General features: G+C 30.4%; 1 protein-coding gene across 6 annotated transcripts in view; it reads right to left on the bottom strand.

Annotated features, from left to right (window-relative positions):
- Positions 1-22764, bottom strand: part of LOC114942066 (sphingomyelin phosphodiesterase) — a 65047-nt gene that overhangs the window by 6391 nt on the left and 35892 nt on the right. For 4 of the 6 annotated variants that reach the window (XR_014925700.1, XM_085486979.1, XM_085486981.1 and 1 more), the window contains exons 1-6: positions 18184-18483; positions 5314-5423; positions 3757-3965; positions 1082-1378; positions 574-966; positions 112-284 (exon numbers count right to left, since the gene is read on the bottom strand). Coding sequence is in view for 5 of the 6 variants with exons in the window: in XM_085486979.1 (XP_085343105.1) it covers positions 112-284; positions 574-966; positions 1082-1378; positions 3757-3965; positions 5314-5395 (1154 nt within the window). In the remaining variant the exon portion in view is untranslated. Of the gene's footprint in view, positions 1-111; positions 285-573; positions 967-1081; positions 1379-3756; positions 3966-5313; positions 5424-18183; positions 18484-22764 lie in introns of those variants that run through there. The other 2 variants (XM_029317359.2, XM_085486980.1) reach the window with 2 other exon arrangements.

Genomic DNA, 22764 nt, shown 5'->3' with positions numbered 1-22764 from the left:
AATGTGAATCATCTCTGAAATAATATTTTCTAGAAATGTGAAAGTGACAGTGTTCCAAGATGAGAGGTTCCGAGATGGAGGCGAGTTTAAGTAGATATATAGCGGATATACCTGTTGACCGGCGCGCTTTCGTGATTTCCTAAGGCTGGGAAAATCGGTATACCGGGAAACATTTCTACCATTTGCGCGACCGTATTACGCAACACCTTTAAATTTTCTTCTCGCGTTTGATTCCATACATCATGAGGCGGCAAATCACCCGTCCACAAGATGTAATCAATGTCCTAGAAATTTTTTAAACCATGAAGAAAAGTATTTATTTCCCATTCCCACTTTCCCCACCAGTTTTATGTCAACGCTATTATTAATTTTTCTGCTTGCACAAAAGTATCTTATTTATTATATTTAATATAAATAATTCTTTATTGTATTTTTTTTCATTAACACCAAAACACACGTATTGTTAAAAAATTTTGTATGCACGTAAGATTTACTCCAGAAGAATAAACGTGTCGTTGTCTCTTCGTCAATTTCATATGCTAATTTAATTAATTGCTCGGACGTGTCACTTACCGAATGCGTGTCAGCGATGTGTTTAAGCATATGGTCAATTGTTCTTTTAGGGGTATCGCACTTTCTGTAATCGCCCCATCGTCCAGCAGCGGCTGAAGCCGTCAAAGGTGCGCCGTTCGTCAGTCGACAACAGAGCGGCTCGTTGCACTCGGCGTTCGCACCCTCTTGATAATACGGGTCGTAATGAGTGTCGGAGATGTGCAGCACCTTGAAGGTCGGCGCGCCTTCCTGCGGCGGTATCGGCGGTTTGATCGGCGGTTTCTTGACAGGTGGAAAAGCCACCTCCCATTCATGTAGAGGATTGAATGCGTCGTCGCACGCGTCGCCGATCACGAAGCTGCAGATTTGCGCTGGACCCATTTTCACCTGTTTCAGCACGTAGATCACCTCTCCCTATACATGAATTTATTTTTAATTTCAATTTTTATTAATCTTTATATAAATAATATTTTTTCATAATTGAAAAATAAATATATAAAGATATATGCATAAACAATTATTGCTTTACCCCAAAAAGCATGGTGACTCCGTGGCAGACTCGGGCGCTCTGTATATTAAGTGATACGCAAAACTGATAAATGCTGGCCATGATTTCTTCGTCGCTCTTGCCGACCTTTATATAATGCTGCAGCAAGCCAGCGCCTACTTTGCATGCGGTGCAAGATACTTTAGACATTACGGAGGTTTCAACTTCCATCATCACTTGTCTCAGATCTAGCAGTTTAAGAGCTTTGTCAACGAATCCGGATAAATGACCACTTGGCTGGACTGTTTCCATATCCCATAGCATCCGCGAGTAATTTAACTACAATTAAGTATACATGATCATGTTAATACAATATAACGTTTCAAGTAAAGTAGTTGATAAAATAATAAAATTAATAATAGTCATTTTAATGTGCGATAATGATTGCATAAAAATTTTATTGCATTATGTATTACACTATTAATTATACTTGTAAGTATCTTTCTAATTATTATGTAGAAAATATTTATAAATTTCTGATGTTTTTTCTTATGATTACATATATTTTCACACAGAGATATAATTTATTTCAATTATTTCATTTATTTTTTCAGATATTTAAATGTTTCCCAACTGTTTACGATAAAAATCAACTTTAATAATTATAAAATAGGTGTTTGAATTAATAATACGTCCCAGTTGAAATCCTATTAATTACAGGAAGGCACGAAAACCGTCAGAAAATTAATCAATGTGTGCGTGCTTATGGTCTATACATCATAATACATCACGAAATACAATTCGAATTAAGTGAAACGAATTTCTTCGTGTCGCTTATTGCGTGCCTTTAATCATGCAACTTTCCTTCTTGGATCGTGATCCCGAAATAAACGAGCACCTTTTCTGAGTTCGAAGGGAGCAATCGCGTGCGGACGTGGATACATCTATAGATGCGATTTCTTTTACGCAAGCGATGACGAATGATATCGATGATCGTGGGCGACTTTCGCGAAGCGAAAGTCATTGACACCACATTATACACGATGCGTATAAGCGCACACGAATAGGAAGGATAGGAAGTATGTACATACTTGCATTCACGGTGTTTGTCGATGGTCGCGTTGGTGAAAGTATTTTGGCACTGAAAGTGAGAGCCGCAACGACATGGTCGTCCCTCCCATTGAATAAAACAAAAAGAAAAAAAAGAGAGGAAGATGAGGTCGCGAAAAGGTACAGAACAATGATGACAATTTCGAAATTTGCACGATGAGTCTCTTCGCACGATTAGAGGATTTTTATATACATATATGTATGTACATCTAGCAATATACTTTAAAGAGTTTCTGGCTAATTAAACACAATTTGATCCACCAGTTTCACAATTTTTTGATGCAGTAATCTTTGCGTATATTAATTACATATGATATACTTCGTTGATTCGTTATCAATACTTGCGGTTGATTAATGCTTTTCTAAATTAATTTCACGCATTAAGAGGAAACACACTGATTAAGATTCGATATGTGGATGCAAGAGTGAAAATGTATCGATTAAACCAATTTCCCATTTCTTATTATAAAGTAAATCCAAACGAATGGAAAGTTTATGGTCTTTTCTCACTTCACGATCATCGATTTTATATCGGTTTATTTATGCGATAATAATTCTATAGAATAATACGCGTTTCACAAGTTTCTGTTTACGGAAGAGGCTTGAGTCGATAGATGCTACTTTTTTTATTAATTGAGTATGTCGAATGCGTTTTCAACGGTCTGATTGCGTTCGACATGTAACTACTGTCACGCAAAGTAGAAACAGATCAAACGATGTAAGCCGTATTAATATTAATCATCGAGTTTATGCAATGTACACGATAAAAATGTAAAAAGTGTTTGACAGCTATTGCGTTATCTTTTTATCATTCTAGAATTTTTTAAAAATATTTTTGAAGTTATTATAATTATTATATTCATTTTGTAATGTAAAATGTAAAATAATATAGAAACAGAGAATATATTATGTATGCTAGTCGATATTAAGAATTTTTTTACACAAAACGACATAAATAGTAAAATTTTCAGTATAAGTTTCAAAATTATTTTAACAAGCAATTATAGCGTCTGTCTGTCTCTTCCAAAGATTTGTGAATATTTATAAAGTGCACTTTATGATATATTGTTGGTACAAGTTCTTATGTTAATTTTCATATAAAAAATAAGCAATTTTTTCGTAATATTTATATACAGAGTGTAACTGGACAAACATGTATAGAGCACACCATCAAATTTTTCCTCAGTGAAAATGTCGAGACACCAATAATTTTCAAGTTATCAATTGAAAAAGAAGAGCTTTTCAGAAAAACTGAACTTCGTAGAATTAATATATTAATAAAACTACATTCTTTAGTTAATTTCAGGTAAAGTTTACTTCATTAGAATTTTAATTTAAGGTTTAATTACAAAGATGGCAAAAATTGAGAGCATACAAAAAATGATGATTTCCTTTAACATTTTTGCTAAGGAAAAATTGTTTCCAAATTGACCACAGAATCTGATAGCTTCATATGTGTTTTTTTTTCAGTTACATCGTGTATATCAGAGGAAATTTCTAATTGATAAAGAAAGATTTTATATAACTGATTTATAATTAAAATATGTATATAAATGTCACTTTATTCACCGGGGATATAAATGTGAATAAAAAATATTCCTTCTTACTCGTTCTAATTGTTCTGAACTGGTGCCGTTAACCACGAAAGTCTCAACTGTAGGCGGTAATTCCCGAAATCTCTCGTTGAACGGCAGCAGAGCGACGTCCATCTTTTCGGCGGCCCTGGCCTTCGCCGCAATCCATTCGTCGGCCAGAGCGGTCCAGTTGGTGGACGCTATCTCTGCTTCCCGTCTCGTCCTGTGGCGAACGGGATTTCCTGTCGAAAAAACCGGAAAAGCATTCATTTAATTAAAAGCTGCGACCAATCAAAAGCGAGGCAAATGCCCGGCTGCTTCCGCTGTCCGCGGCCGGAAGATGCCACGATTCTCGTTTCTGATGGCGAATTGTTCCACAAATTGCGCAATCCGATTCTCGCGAAGTCAATTTCGCAATTTGCGTGAAGCACCCGTTGTGCGAAAAACGTTTCTTGTTTGGCAGGAAGTGCTGATGGGAATTATACGCCGCGGCTTTATGACACGAATAATTGCAAATTCGTTTCAGCGCGATGCGAGATCAGTATCTTTTTCTCTTAGATAACTTGCAATTAATGTATCCATGCACAATTTATATGGCGTATATCATATATTATATAATGTATTAATTTTAATTATATTATATTTTTTTCGCTAAACAAATCTGAAATCAAAGCATAAAATATAATATAAAAGAATATAATGTAAAAAAATATAACAAATCTGAAATCAAAGTATTAAATATAATATAATATAAAAAAATCTATAAAAAAGCGCGTGAATATATTATAGTAAATTCAACCAGTTTCCAGTGTTTTTAATTCTCCTGGTGAAACGAATAAGATTTCTGCAGATTAAATTGCTCGTTGCAAATTGAGATGAAATTGATATTTGGGAGTAAAAGGATGAGTCTTTTCTCCAGACGTGTGATATTAAAGACTTTCTAATAGATTGTAGATGTACTTAGACGATATAAAAAATAAATGAACAATCTTGTGGTATGGATCGTTTCATGCGGAAGGAAATATCCATTTTTCACGCTGCGATTAATCATAATCGATCAGTTACCATCCTGGAAGGTTGCCTTGGTAAAGTATGTCGATTTTTCCCATGAAGCACAGAAAGTATATGCCGCAGATTATCTTACCTTGAAAACGTACAATTTTTTTCGTTACGCTCGAAATAGCCGATGACTCGCTGTTTCGAGGTAAGTCGCATAATTTCCCATGAATATAATCGATCGAATCACATGCAAATCTTAAGTACTTTCTCGGCAAAAAGAGGTTACGAGATCGCGTACAGCAAGTCGCGCTCTATTTTTTTATTTGAAGTGCCAAAGTTGTAAAAAAGTCATCAAATTCGGTCCATCTCTTTTATCTTCTCACTATTATATAAACTCTAATATACTCATAGTATTATTATCTCTTATTACGCAATTTAACTTCTTGTTCTGTTATTCAGATTATTCACACAAATAAGTTTTATTGGTGTTTTTGCAGGGTAATATTATATTAAAATGACTTCAGAAAGTTAATTAAAATTAAATATATTTTCTATGTAATAAAAAAATATATATATTTAAAGTAAACATACCGATAACAATCCATATCGAAGTGGAGAGAAAAATGCATAACAGGAAGATGAAACTTGACGATATCCTGCCTTGACTTCGCATACTATTTTGCACTCTTTGGTATCGTTACCTGTAATCACAAAAAATAGATGTAATTAATATATTATATTAAATATATTACGTTTTAATTATATAAGAACATTAGTTGTATACAAAAATGTATAAAATCGAAAAAGATCAATAGAAATAAAATAAAAAAGTATACCTATAATCAATGTTGTTTGTTACATACATTTATGCACATAGAAATTGATCGAGCAAGGAAGCAAGGAAAGAAAAACCGAACAAGCAAAATGAAGGAATGCAATCATAAATCTCTAATTAATTTTATAGCAAAGAGCACGCTCATTACGCACTCGCTGCTGAAAATTGCGATTAATCGTCCGGCGGACATATCCGTGAAAGGTGCACGCAATTACCAGGGAAAGAATTTGCATTCGACGGAGCGTAACTTGCACTTTCCTCGACGGCAAACGAGGCGTCGAGAATCGCGTCGTCGCGATGCGAACCGGCCAAGTTTGCGGAAATTCGCGTTTTAAGTTGCGCGAATTTATTTATCTTTTTTTCTCTTCGCGATCTCATTTTTTCAATCGAGAGTAACGTAAGAGAGAAAGTCCAGTGAGAAAGAATAAGCGACGATTTATTTTTCTTCCGGCAACCACATGTTCGATCGGTGTCACTGTTACAACACTCGAAATTTTTGGGCATCGTTCCACCTGTTACTGTTACTTCTAAGTGGGTTAGCAATGGCACGAAGACGCTGCTCGACGCCTTTTGAACGTGTAAAAAATAATGACAATCTTCGCTTATGGATTGACGGATGTGTCTCATCCGAGGACGGATCTCGTTCGATTAACGGAACTCGTTCGATTCTCCGAGCAAGAATTCGTTTATATAGTGTTAGCGGATTCTAGTAACGGAAGTTTCTTCTAGAATTTCCATCAGTAAAAATCTCTTGCAAAACAAATTTCTTGCAGTTATACCTCAAGATTTTTTTATTTTGTCATTAAACAAGTTGATATATAAATACATATTTATTATATTTATTAATAAAAATATAGATGCAAAACTATTTAAATTTAATTGCATTTGTTTCTCATTTATTTCTTTTATATTTTGCAATTTAATAATGCGCGTCCAAATAGAAAAAGAAAAATACGGGAAAAGTAAAACTGGATTAATTTAAGTTTTTCTCACGAAGTCTCGATTGGTATTAAGCACCGAAAAATTTGACAGATGATACATAATTTACCGAGAGGGGTTTATTGAGTAATTTATCATGAACAGGTCACGCAATTTTATGATGAATCACTGATTTTATTATTTAAAACTGAGATTGCATTTGAAGCAGCTGAAACGGAAATGAATAGCAGCCGACTGAGACATTTCGAATAGAGTAATTTACACTGAATAGATATATACTCGTACAACACTTGCACACAGACGATGCACGTGCGTGTCAAGGTTACACGTGTCATTCAAGCGCGAGATGTATCTCTTGGCTCGGTACCAATCGTGTCTGCACTTCTCTCGTGATAATTTTTTTACAGTTACACTTCTTTGCAAAAAAATCTTTATATAAATTATAATTAATTTTTTTTATATAAATTATAATATATTAATATAGTAAAATAAAGTCGCAGCTATAATATTAATAAAACATTTTAAATATCCTATAACAAAAAGAGTATCCGAAATTCTATAAATATACTAGGTACATATATCTCATTATTATATAAACATAATAATTATATTACGTCATTATACATATTAATTTAAATATTGTCTTAATAAAATAACAACACATTTTATATATAATTTACGATTGTGTTACTTCCACGATGAGAAAGCCAGAAATATAGATCAAAGTTTATTCTGCTTCTTTATAATTTCAATCTTACTCTATAGTTTGCTATGTTACTTTGTAGCTTCAATTAAGTTTCACGGAGCCTAGTAATTTTTTACTCCAATCTATTAAATTGACGGTTGCGTTGATTTTGTGGAATAAGTTTTGGCGAAAGTTGCATATGCACCTAACGTGGTGAAGAGCTCGCGCTGCACTTCCGGATATTCCCGCTTTCTGTATGTCTTGTCAGTTGTTTTTCTATTTTATATCTTTCCGCCTGACAACCGGCTATCAAAATGAAGATAAAAAGATTGCTGATTCTAACAGCTTGTATATTGATATGACTAGTTTGATCAAATATTTTATAATGAATTAATCTTTATTTCCAAAATGTCTAAAATAGACGTACAAGCTGTTAGAGTCAGCAATCTTTTTATCTTCATTTTGATAGTTGGTTGTCAGGCGGAAAAGAGATATAATAAAATAGAAAAACAACAAGACATACAGAAATATCCGCGAATATCCGAAAGTGCAGCACGAGCTCTTCACTGCGTTAGGTGCATGTTACGAGATTAAATTTATAATACATTACCAATTTTTTTTATATATTAACATGCTTTTGACATTACGAATTCCTTGATGATTTTATTCTATGTTGTTGTAATAATAAAACATGTTTGATTTTTAATTGTTAATTTTTTCTAAAAATATAGATAAATTTCCAATTATCATCGAAAAAAAGCGATATATGTAAAGTTTTGAAAATTTCTTCTTTAAAATTATATCTTTCCTCCAAAATTGCCTTGAAAATTGCTGTAGAGATGGTTCTCAAATTTTCGTCAGTAATGAAAATCGCGTCGACGTAGTAATAAATCGAGGTGCGAGTTGGCCGGCCAAGTGGAATACGCGGTTGACCGTTATCTGACCCACCGTGGGGTTCAACGAAAGAAGACTCACTTAAGCACGTCGTGCACAAACTTACGTAAGTGCATTGGTATAGCAGAACAAGTGTCTAGACTGAAAAAAAATTCCAACAAAAATTCTCTAGAGTATTATAATCACTTATATTGAATGGGTGTCTTATTCACTCAAAAAAATAATATTGCAAGTACAGCAAAAATTTTCTAGGTATAAAAAATTAACTAAAACAGCTAAGTAATTAATATTGTAATATTGTAATTAATATTGTAATATTGTAAACAAGTATTGTAATATTGCATATGTAATTTACTTCATTTGCCTAAGTAACAGAGACAGAATATATATTCCTTCTATAAATTCTATACGTGACAAACAAGTTTTAACAGATACAAAAAAACATCTATACGTCTAACTATATCAGCGGAATATTTTTTGAGTGTTTATTTACACGTTTATATTCTATGCATGCATATGCTTGTACAGTAATTTGCAATATGTGTTTGTGTGCAACGGTCTTTGCTTCTTGCAACATCGATCTGAGGTACTTTTCAATTCGACACTGACCTGTATATTTTAGCGTTCGTGCTTTGTAGATCGCGCGACAGAGAGTCTCGCGTCATAGCACGTCATTAATTTAAATCCCCGTCTCATTGCGAGTTAAGCGAAATTCTTCCACGTTAATTGCTCGATGGCAAAACCGGTCTGTCGACTTGATTGCGATCTGCCGCTTTTCGCATGATTCGTTACAATGAAGGGTACTATTCTCCCGAGGCGTGTAACTTCACTAACATTGTTCTCGTTAAGACACTTATAAATATAAGAAATCTAATATGATTCACGTAGAAAGCTATAGAGAATTTTTTCGCCTTTCTCTGAAAATATTTAAAATGTCATTTAAAGGTATTTACGGCAGCCAAATAAAGAAAAAAATATGAGCGGTCAATTAAATTTTAAGCTTTAAAATTAGGTATCAATAGATAGCGAGTGGACCTTATTAAAAACCGGCCCCAGATTCGGGCCAAGCAGTTTACATATGTAATGTGCATATGTATAGGATTTTATATCTTACATCTCTCGTGTAAACCTATTAAAATATGTATGTCATGAAAATATCATATCGAAACTTACTTCGATAAAATAAAAAGAGTTCTCGAAATAATTAGAAAAATTATTGGCACATAGCATGATAATATTAATAAAATATCAATTAGTGTATAATCAGTATTAATGTAAATTACAAGTATGCATTGAAGAGGCTAGATATTTCTTTAACTAATTTTCAACAATTATTTTTCTTTATCAAGATAAGATGAGAAACCGTGCTCATAAATACTCAAATATCTGAACCAGTCTCTCAAATCTTATCCGTTTACTTCCGGTAATTTGCTTCCGATTTATTACTCGAAAGTGTGCAGTCTTGAGACAGAAGCAGTTAGGGTTTCTGATACGAACATGCTTCCTGCATCTTTTCTCCGCTTGATGCTAATGATCGCCGATAAAGCGACCTTCCTCGCTGCTCAATGCTAATGCCGAATGAAAGTCACTATCGCCAACGAACACGCACGTGCAGAGCACTGGATACACGAAGCAAGCGTAATAGCCTCGTAATTTTCTCTCGCGAGAGGCATAAATGGCGTACTCGATCGGACAATCGGAGTTTAGGGAAGGAAGGCGCATTGCCGGTGGCATGAATGGCCACGTACGGATAATTTACAACGCGTGAAACCACGCTGTGCCACATATGTATGCCGGCGCCGGCTCTCCTCCTCGCTCGATCGGAGGATGAAAGTCAGCGAAGAGAACGATCGGGAGAATTCGTCGGAGTAAAATGTGTATCCGGAGCCGACAGCTGCACGAGGAGATACATATGTATTTAAAAGTCATTTCAATCGATATGGATTATGAAATAACTTGGATCATTTTGAATCCTATATATATGTATAATTAATATATGCGATATTCCGCGTAATAAAGATACATTTTTGTAATAAGGCAATGAATATAATAATTAACTTTCAATTTGGAGATCTGAAAGAGAAAAGAGAGAACTAATTTACAATCAATGTGAGTATTGTTTGGTAGAAGAAGAATCTTATGTGAAAAGAAATTAATTACTTTAACTATTAAGGTTTCGTGTGCACATTAGGCTATAGGTAAATATCGCTTCAACAAAATCTACAACAGCTAACTTGTATTATTTGCCTCTTCCACTTTACATAAAATTCCAAATATCGGTATGAGATGATGATATGACCGGTCCAGTCCACTTTCATCATCAAATAGTCGTAATCGGCAAATAATACGTAAGATTGCACGTCATATGTTTGCTATTTAAGTTCTTCTCATTAAAAACTTCTCATAAGAAACAACACTTGTCCCGAAATCAAGATATCTCGGTAATTATGTGAGTGATCTACTTTCGAGTTTCCTCCTTCTTTTCATCCGCTTCTTCACTTTTCAAATCATCGTGCAGACAATGTGATTAAGGATCCACTTTCATCATTGATATTTAAGATCATTGCTGACATAATTCCCTTCTTCTTTTATCTTTTACCTTCTTCAATCTTCTTTTTAAAATCTTTTTTCCTTCTCCCGGAAGAGATTTAGAAAGCATTGCGATCGATTTTCATTGCTATTATAATAGCCTTTTAAGTTTTGTTTAGTTTTAAAATTCAAACATATTAGTGATAATCGATCTATTTTCCATTGCTAATAATAATGAGAATCATTTCATTAACATGGGAGAATTTTGCATGTAAATTGCAAGTCATTTTATATATTTTAATTTTTTTTAAATATTTTTCTCTGTTCTTCAATACTGATATTTTACTAACTATATAATAATAATAATATTGAAAATTTACACTTAAATAAGTGACAGTCTCCGTAATCTCGTAAACTAACATTGTTCTCCGACTTAATTCTGTATCAATCATTTTTTTATTTTTATGCTTATGATACGTTGTAGTGTCACTTTATGCTATAAGGATTTTTTATATACCTTGATCGTATACCTCAAATGCATTGTTAAATATTAAATTATCATAAGCATTCATTAATTTTGTTATGCAATTGAAACGATTAAGAGTAATGATACTTTAAGAATGTAACTAACATTCATTTAAGTCATTACATACAATAATCGGAAAATTTCTATTATGCAAATTCGAAGTTGAGACTGACTAAGAACAGTAATTTCAAAATTGGGTCAACTTTAATTATTCTTATTTAATTACTACTCCTCTTGCAATATATAATAGATAATTTTTCGACGAATAATCTTCGTTTTTTCCAAAAGTAAAAGATTATATATAATTATAAAGACTCGCTTGAATATAATCAAATCAAAATAGAAAATGATAATAAGAGCCAAGCCCTCTTATCGCTATTTTTATCTTTTGCAAAAGATTAAATTTTATTATTTTCGTAAACAGAAAATGATAAAATTAATAAAGAATACAACATTTTATTTGTCATCTCAACGTCTTCTGGGTAATTAGTTAAATAATTTTATTAATATTTACTTTCATCGACATCTTTACTTGTGTGCGTTCGATGTAATAAATATAGAAATCGCACGCAATACAGAAATGTATCTTTTCTGTTTGGGAAAATGCACACAATTCAATGAGATCCATCACGCAATGAAGCGAACGCAAGACGGATACATCTACGGATTTCACTGATTTGTTTAAGAAAGCGGTCTACATTTTACAGAAACGATTGAATATACATATATGAGACTTTAAAATCGATTGACATTTCCGTCAAGCAAGATTGTTCCCTAATTTAAACTATGCAAATCAATCGGATAGAATTTTCCCTTAGGTGAAATTTTTTAGCCAAATCCACGAGGATCACGGAGCAAAAGTCTTTGAAGGTTGAAGAAATTTCTATACCAAACTCGAAGAAAAGAGGAGAAACGACGGGGCTTCATAGGAAGAATAGCGCAGAGATGAGCGCGAATGGAGATATTGAGAGTCTGCGCGAGAAATTATGCTCCCGGCTAGAAAACGCGTATGTATATAGTGATATTTAATAATATATTGCATATGCGTCGCACGCGGATTGATTATCGCTGTCAGCTGTTGTCGTGATAATTAAAGTACGCGTCTTACTGAATTTTAATCAACGATAATGTCGCGTTTCTTAAACGAGCGACTTCACTCTGACAAATGGCTATTCAGTATTTCTTTTAATGTAGATTATGATTGATTATAATGTTCGTGACAAAAACACAAATGATTATATACCAATAAAATGTAATAAATATTATATATAAATATCACATCACACACAGAAATATATAATATATATTAATAATTTTAAAAAATATATAACTTTTTTACATTTCTTTGGGATTATATGATATTATTTTTTAAGTTTTAATTTATTTTGAATCCAATTCTTTTTAAAGCAAATTTTTGCAATTAATGGAAAGATAAGATTTTGATAAGCACTTGCATCTTTCAAACAAAATTGAAAATTTTATGGGTTGATGATTGTTGTAGAGAACGTATAGTTATGCAACATATTTCTGCAATATTAATTGTTGCAACTAGGCATATGCAAAATATATGGGTGTCTAAATCCATTTAAAATAGAAATGCAAAATAATTCGAAGATTTCCAATTCAAAATGCAAAATGTAAAATGTTTTTTAGACACTCATTTAAAGTAGGAAAACAGGCACTTTTAAATGGTTTTTTAAAATACAAATAATTTTTTAAAATATTTACATTTATATATACATATGTATATTATTAATATCTCGATTAATTTTTAGTTTGTAAAAAATGCACTTGAAATAAAAAAATAAATAATAAAAACCATTTAAATGTAAATATAAAATAGTTTTTGAAAACATGTATTTTAAATGCAAAATATAAAATAGGCATTTTACATTTTATATTTCCATTTTAAATGTATTTATTTCAAATAATAGGTACACATCCCTAGTTACAACTTATGCGAGTCAAATAAAACCCGAAATTCTCGTTTAACAAAATCACAGGTCAGCGTTGTAATATCGAGTAATGGGAAGCAAAGTTACTGCTTCTGAGAAAAGCTGTACCAAGAAGTGGATACAGCTGTACTAGTTGGACAGATAAAGATGTGCGCTGACATTATACATTTCTCTTTCTCCTTCTCATCGAACTTTCCCTTAATTTGAAAACATCCGCGTAACGTTATTCACGGTGCCTGAATAGGTAATTGTTGAATCATCGTGAACCCACGATTTCTCATGTGATGAAAAATCATGTTCCTGTTTAAAAGAAAATTCTAATTTTTTAATACAAATAAAAAATATTTATATAATTTTTTATTAACTAATAAAGTTTCAAAATAATATTATAATAGCAAAATATAAGTAAAAATAAATTTATACGATAATTTTATTAAGAAATTTATCATTTTAACTACCCTAAATATTTAATTTTCATAAATTTATAAATTCAATTACAGAAAATATACTATACAAAATATATATATATATATATATATATATATACATAAGTTCACAAAGAATCTTATTCTTCTACGTAAAATTCTTTGCCAACTTATTTATGTCATCAGTCAGATTTGTATTTACACGATTTCTTGTTAAAGATATATTAAGGATAAAGTCGATTGTAACGGTGATGAAATATTTCTTCAATGAATACAAAAAGATGCAGCTGTGCAAGCAACAAACAATATATCTCGCCATTAACCTTGGTAATTCCATTTCTCTTTGTTAGTAAATACTTTGCTCATTTAAACACATTAATATATCAGTTACAACATTATTTACTTTGCTTTATAATGTCGAAGTTTATCTAGATAATTAGTTTATTATAAGCAAATCAGATTTTTTTTATTTCTCTGTGGAGAAATATATTAAAACAAAACTTTTAATAATCGTCTATCCCACTTTTTATCTACGTTCTTATCTAGGAAGTTATATTGATTATTATTGTTTGGCTTAAGAGCAAAGAGCTTCATCTTGAAACGTTGCAACACGATGCGATAATGAGTGGTGTGATTTCCGGTCATAGATGTACGTTAACATTCGTTTAGCCTATTATCGATTTAAAGTAAAAATAAAATTGTATGTTGTCTCAAATTATAAGGGATCATTTTTTTCGAAAAATGATGAAATGAAAAATTGTGATTTTCCTCGAATATTATGAGCAACAAGTAGCTGCAAAAGTGGTCAAGGTTTGCCTTATCCTTCGAGAACATGAGTGTTTTGCATCTTTACGTGCACGCGAAGAGGGCAAGTGACCTAAAAATTAAGGTAAACAGATATAAATTTGGGACTTCTTTTTTTCGTTATGCGACATCGAACAAACTCGATTCACCGATGGTTCGTTTATGACTACGTTTTGTGACCAATAGCCAATCGTTTCTCGTGTCAGCACAGCAGCGCCTATAACCTACTTAAGCACCTCGCTCTCTCTTAACGTGACGTCACTGAGTGCCATCGCCATCAGTAACTTAAATGAGACCCTCAGAATCATTTTTCGGTATATATCCAGAATCTCTCTCTCTACAGCGTACGTAGCAGCAAATACCTCATAAGAAACTCTGTATTAAATTGAGACAAATTAACTAGATGCGCGCAATATAGATTTACTTATTAACGAATATTTATTTATTGAATTTATTAAATTATTTTAATTAAATTTAATTTTTGTTAAATAATTTAATATTTCGTTACATAGTATATGCATATAATTTAATGGCATATAACGCAATGCGTACAAAATTCCTGAAATCTCAAAAAAATAAATCTTTTGATATGTATAATTTAATTCATTCATATCTGAATGTATCGCCTTTATTTACTATCTACTTTGTTTACTCCAATTAGCGTGATTCAGCTCCATTTTTATCGCGCGCGCGCGTATTAATATTTTAATATAAATAATGAATTTATACACGCATATGTGATTTGGTGCATTATACTGTTGTTCACAACGTCACGTTGCAGATAACGTCATCAAAAGTCTTTAAATAATTAATTTTATCAGTTATTGACGCAGATATTCGTAGGCAAACGAAACGGGTGTTCTTTTTTATAGTAATCACATTTTTTTATAATGACTGTAGAAGAAAATTATCTCACAAATATGTAACTGTTCTTGCGTAAATATTTTAATAACGTACACGACACAGACAATCAAATTACTTGATGTCGCAATTGAATACATAAAATCTGATACGTTTAGAACGCTATCATGCTGTCCATTATGATGGATTACAAAACAATTGAAAAAAATGTACGAATGCTGCGTTAATTTACTGCGCATTTAAGCATTAAATACCTAAATAATAAAGCAATGCATGTGGACGTGCGATGAGACCGTGTCATATCACTGCAGGTGTACATTGCTTGATGTTCCGTTATCAAAGTGAAATTACCACCTGGTTGTTGCTTAAACGTGCTCAAGTCAATATGTCTAGTCAGTTTATATCTTAACTCGAAGACTATACTTAAACATACTGTTTGAATTAATCAACGTAAAGTTGATGATTTCGCGATTTATTATATAATGTCATTTTAAGAATTTAAATGTGTGTGTGTAATTTTTTAATAAGTTTGTTGTTATATCAAAATTGGATATACATACGTATTCGTTTTTTCTGATTAATCAAATCAAAAAACGAAAATTAAATTTTATTATTAAAGATATTCTGCAGTGGAATATATGTGCAAGAAAATATACAAGAATAGGTTTCTATCGGAGAAAGAAAATTATAAAAGCGCTTATTCTGCAGACATCGTGTACATAATTTAATCAGATAGAAGTGCTTCCTGATTCTTGAATTTCTCTGTTTCGAATTCCAGACCACGTAGCACATACGCGCACGATCTACTACATATAAATATATTTAAATTATTTATTTTATTACATTTTTCAAGGTTGAAACTCTTCAATATAATATTATTTTGTGACGAAATAAATATAAAACAATGTTTTATCGTGAACGTTAAAAATTTTTAATTTAAATGTACACTAAAAAAATTATTTTACTTAACAAAATCTACGGTCAAATACGTGCAAATAAATATCAATGTAAAAAGAATTAAATATTAATTGCAATGCCAATGTAATAAGAACTAAATATTTTGTTTCTAACAATTACATTGACATTGCAATTAAACAGAATATTTAGTTCTTTTTACATTGATATTTATTTGCACGATATTTATTTGCATTTTTGATTTGGTATCTTGGTAGAATTTTTTATGGATTATCATAAAGTGGAAAATTATTCAATAAAATTATTCGCAAAGATAAATTTTTTAAATTCTTTTTTATGTTTTTCTAAATCAGAAGTTGGAGCATGAAAAAAATGATTCCCACGTGCCTAACATGTGTCAATGTTATCCGCATATTTGCACGAGTCCGAGACAAAACCACGCGTATTACAGATACCCGAAGCTATTATGTGGTATAGATAGTATGTGCAAATGTAAGCTATATCGTTTGCTTTTATATAATATTAGTTATTATGTGATATTATGTAAAGTGTACATATATTGCATGTTATTGTTTGTGAGAGCTCTATATTTATTTCCGTAAATAAATCTTTTTGTTTATGCAAAATCTTTAATAATATATTATATATTATGATTCAGAATTTATCAAATAAATGTTACTACAATAATTTATTTTTATTCTTTTAAAATTTTATATACATTTCAAATTTTACTTCGATTATTAGCTGCTGCAAAATTTAAATCTATTTTAATTTTGTATGTGTGTGTGTGTATGTATACACAACCTGAGATTTCATTAAAAATAGTCATATAAAATTAATCTGTGCTCTAACCGTCTAAATAAAATCATCTAAAAAAAGCACAGTTAACAAATGAAAGAACAGTTCATACATTATTATATGCGATCATTATATGTGATATGATATCATAAAGAAAATAGAGCTGCAGTATTGTGTTTCATTACACATCTTATCAGTAAATTCTTCTATATATTATCATTCTTACTATTCTATTCTTATTATCATTCAATAACGCTGTATAATAGTCATGCCATTTTACGATAAATAAAGACTTCATTCATATCATTTTTACATATATATATATATATTTTACGAATAATGTAAATAAAGTTTATGATTAAAATTTTGATTAAAATTTTGATGTTATATATTTTGATGATATTAACACAAAGGCTATTGTAGTAGAGATGTTTACGGGAGTATCAGTGTATATATATATATATACACTGATACTCCCGTAAACATCTCTACTACAATAGCCTTTGTGTTAACATCATCAAAATATATAACATCAAAATTTTAATCAAAATTTTAATCATAAACTTTATTTACATTATTCGTAAAAATTTTATTACTTTTTTTATCATTTGCAACATTATAAATAGCGTAGAATAAAAATAAATATTAAATTGATATTGTGGCGAATATTGTACAAATATACCGTTTATCAAAGTCACGGTTCCGATACGGACTTGGATGCAATTGGGTGCGTACGCATTCATTTGCTATCTTTTCGCTAATTAATCCTACAAAGAACACGCAAAAAGCAACGGAAAAAAAAGAAGACGGAGCATAAAAAGTGTTGTTCCAAACCTTTATTGTTAATATAAATTATTAAATTTTATTCTTGATATAATTAGGTTTTTGTTGTTATTTAATAAATTATGGATGTTATTATATTGAAAACAATATTTTTATTATAATCAATATTTTTAAGGAATTAAGTATTTTTAGTAATTTCAAACATATGAGAGGGCACTCGCCTTTTATCCAGCATGTAACGACTTGAAGCATGATTAATTCTTATTAACTCTACATTGGTCTTTTCTGTTCGTCTGCTGGAGTTTAATAGGTATAATCTTTATATATATATGTATATACTAATGTCTATCTTTCTCGCATTATATAGATTTATTATAGACGTATATAAAGTTAAAGTGTGTGTAAAAAAATAGAATAATTCTTAAGTAAAAAATAGATCGATAAATTTGTGATAATACAGAGTTCTAAAAGTCACACGATTTCTTTATATCGCACAAAGATAAGGTACTTACAAATTTTGAAGTATGGCAAATACGCGCCTGAACATGAAGAATGAATGACAGAATGAAGATCTCGGAAACGAGACGCATTCACCAAGACGCGTACCGGTTGACAGTTCATCCGTCGAATCAATCCCGCGACATCACGGAATCCTGTCTGGACCGTTCCGCGTTATCGTCACGTTTTCTGGTTCATAGACGTGATGAGACGAAAGTCACGCAACGCGTACACACGCATGCGAGCTCGGCCTCTCGTTCGTGTATCCCACGTTACGTACACCACCTATACCTCTCGCGCCGAACGTACGGCGTAAACTGAGCGCTCTTCTACTGCGCGCTCGCTTTTGCGCGGCGTGACTCCCGTCACCCACGCACGCATGCTCAGTAATTCGTGACGTATGCCGGCTAGCCAATCGACGAGTTGCGCGGTATGATTTTAAAGACAAAATCCCACGTGCATTTCCTTAAAAGATTCGCGGTTGTCAGTAATTTAAATAATTGACAAAATAAGTAGCGCGAATTAATACGGTTTCTTTTTTAAGCAGATTTAATTAACCTGGAAGAGTAGAAATCTTGGTAATTCACTATTTTGCATAATCTTTGAACACAAGTTTGATTGTCTTAAAGAGCAATAATTTTGTAGCAAGAAAAATTAAATAGTTTGAAAGAATCTGTGCATTACAAATATTATTGATAAAAGATAAATTTATTATTATATTTATAACATAGAATAAGTTTGCATTATTTCATCTTTATTGTGTGTGCTCCGAATTAAAATTTTAATTTGAGTAAATATTTGCAATTACAATAAAGTTGTGTTCTATTTACATTCGCTCTTTAAAAAAAGAATCATATATTAATAAAAATATTTCATACACTGTATTATTACTTTTTTAACTTTAAATATTATTATATTCAATTACATATTTATCAAATGTTGCAGTCACATATGTACATACATATTACAAAATTGTAATATAGAATAAATATTTATACACAAAAATGACTTTCTGCAATAATTGATGAGTTTATTTAACATAAAAATTTCTTTTATAATCGTACTTAATTCGTTATTGTGTATAATTTATGATCAGTAATGAAGACTTTTTAGTCACGCGAAAAATGACGGTTTCAAATTAATGTATTGGTTGTATTGTAATTATCGAGAAAATCATTGTGGATAATTGCATCTTGTGCCTAGGTAAAATTAATGCAACAATAGTGATTACCGTAATCCCGGATGTTGAGGTTGATAATGTAAGATTCGTTTACCGCAAGTGCGTTGGAGAACTTCTATAAGATAATATGTAATATCATGCATTTACATAATTTTATATGTAATTTATGAATAATCATTAATATTTTTATTTTTAAAAACTATTTAACAAAATACCAGTTTTATTATTTGTTTGTTTTAATTAAGAATGATTTAAAAGTCTAACAGTGAGATAATGTCTCCTGTATCTATGCAACCCAATCTTGTTTAGTGTATTAGCGAATCATTTGACAGGTATGTAATCGTACAGAGAGAAATTCCATTATTTTGTATTATGATGATAATAATCAATCTATTATTAAATATGACAAATGCCTGTAAAATATTTTAAAGTTTCCTAACAAATGTTTAAATATATAAAGAAAAATATTGTGCATTTTTCATTACAATACTAGACGGCAAAATAATACTGTTTATAGATAATTTAGGTATCTATTTTATCATTAAATTGAGAGATGATTGTATGTATAGTTCTTTTGATTACCAAAAGCGCTGTAGAATAATTTATATAGAAATAAATAATTCATAAAAACTTTGCAAAAACTGTATTGCAATATACTATATATTTATATACATATTTGATTTTATATATGTATATACATATATGTAAAATAAAAAATACATTGAAACTGTATGTGTGTACATATATAGTTGTTTTAAATGGTATAAAATAAGATAATCAATAAAAATAAATATACAGATTAATAAAAAGATACTAACTACGTGTAACTGCAATCTATTAAAATTCAATTGACAATTTGCATTTTTTTATTTATTTATTCTTAAGAGAAAAGAGAGGCATTTCCAAAAGAATTGGAAACAGAATTAAAAATGCATAGTGACATTTGAATAAACGTGACTATAGTCTTGTGAACGTGACTAAAATAATACCCAAACGCTAATATCACCATTTGTTTAGCAACCAAAAGAATCGACATTTTACTTTTTATAATACCTACATTGTTGTATTATTTTCTAGGATTAATAAAAAAATATTAGTAATATAAAAAATAAACAATTATTAATTTTATATACATATGAAAAATATTGACACACATCATGTATAAGCACGAACATGTATTTAATATTTAATATTAATATATTTAATATTTACAAATATATTAATATATTTAGTATTTACAAATATATTAATATTTAATATTTAAAAATTTATCTCTATATAAAAGTTCTACATGCTGATTATATGATAATTATGCAATTTATAACCATCATAATAATATAAAGTATCAGTATGTTTTAAAATATTATGATTATGATTCAATATACGATAGCGTGTAATTTAATAGGTCACACGTTAAATAACCGTGTTATCTAATAATATTATTTTAAATCCGACATGCTAGAAATACAAAACGAGAATAATATATTCAAAGAATTACATCGATACAGTTTGAATATTAGGTAGCTAAGATATTGCATATATACTGAATTGAATATATTTATATCTCGAAAATTTGTCAATCCTAAGCTCAACATTAGATCAAAATCTTCAAAATCGGAGCTATAAAAACGATTGTAACTACTTACTTTTAGTGGAGTTTGATTTCCTACTGTAAATATTTGTTTGGCGCAAAAGTTAATTATTTTTTTATACAAGTAATAAATACAAATGGGAACAAATGGCAACAGCCGTATAAATTATACGAATGCATCTTTGTTAATCACGTTAAAGGGTGAGAAATTACGGGTTACGCGCTTATTAAATGCACGGCTCGATCATTTAACAGCTGTCACGTCTCGTGCATGGAGTCGTGAGGTCTGTAGATTTTATGTCTTATATAATTGCTGATTCAAATGCCTCATGCCATATCACGCGATCCTATGTTAAAATGTTTGTTGACTTTTGATGATGCTCCGAAGTTAACTCAGTAAAATTCTTTCAACTAATTCTTTTTCGTTTAGCCGTTAATTATTTCATTCGCTGTTCTTGTTTAGGACCGACTATATCATGTAAATAATAACGGGAATATCTTTTCGCACATGCTGCTTGTTCTCACTTATCCAAGTTAAATAATTAGAGATTTAATAATGCATATAATGATATGTTTATTCTTGATATTTTTACGAAATAATCAGATTCATTAAAAGCGTATTTGCATGGAAACTATATTATACTTTTTTTTAAAAGTACGTACATATATTAAACTCTAAAAAATATTAATTTAATTTTTTAATTACAAATAACAACAGAATAAAGTATTGTGTAACAAAGTCAACATATGCGAAATTTACTATTATTACACTGAAAAAGAAATTTATTGAATTCGAATAAATATTTATTTTTCAATACTGCCTTGGAAATCATATTGTTTTGAGACTAATAATATTGATTTAAAAAAATATTTATTTGATATAAAAAAATTCTTTTCAAAACAGATAAATATTTATTTTTTTCAAATAAATGATTTATAAAACAATATTGAAATATTTATTAATTTAATAATTTTTTTTCAGTACAGAAATAATGTGATTTCGATGATGCAAGATATATAAATGCACAATTGATAATGTCCTATCTTAAATCAATTATGTGCATCTACTACTTATTTAATTCAAAATTTCCTGGCATAGTTACACATGATGATGTACATGTTGTCAGGGTGTGCAGAATTATAAGTACACGAACAAATTATATGCTAAATTATGACGCGAGCAAAATCGTTATTATTATTCTATAAAACATTCCATGATGAGAACATGGCGCACCTTAAAAAACCTCTTATTGCATATCCGATGTTTTATTCGTTAAGAACAGTTGCTAGGTTGCTAGACTGCTAGCTCCGTGTGAGATACTCTTTCGTGATTAAAACAATTTGTTACGCGCATAATGATTAAATTATTAAACTTTTTTAAATAGCATTTATAAAATAAAAGCCTGTACAATAAAATACAAGAACAGATTCTTATTTTATAATTGTTGATGTATGTATAAAGATATACACAGAATGTAATATTAAAGTACGTTTTTTTTAGATTGGTATTAGATTGGATTATGCATAATTAAAAAAAATTAGAACAATTAATTATATATAAAAATATTATAATAAATAATTGAACTAATATGTTTAGAGTTTATATCACAATTTAGAATCATAGTTTAAAACTAAAAATCATAGTTTACACTCTCTATATATTAATATCAGTTAGTTTCGAGTCTATATAACTATGTAAAGACCATTTCGTCTGATGATATTTGCAAATTCTATTTTATTACGACCTTGAACAAACTAGTCACAAGGATAGCGAGATAAAATCAGCATGTGTTAATAAAAAATTCCGGAAGATTTGATGGCTAT

This window comes from Nylanderia fulva, unplaced genomic scaffold (genome assembly GCF_048542155.1).
Source record: "Nylanderia fulva isolate GAGA-0341 unplaced genomic scaffold, ASM4854215v1 Scaffold5, whole genome shotgun sequence".
Classification (NCBI taxonomy): Eukaryota; Metazoa; Arthropoda; class Insecta; order Hymenoptera; family Formicidae; genus Nylanderia; species Nylanderia fulva.
Note: the sequence above shows the minus strand (reverse complement) of the source record. Positions and strands in the feature narration are given on the sequence as shown.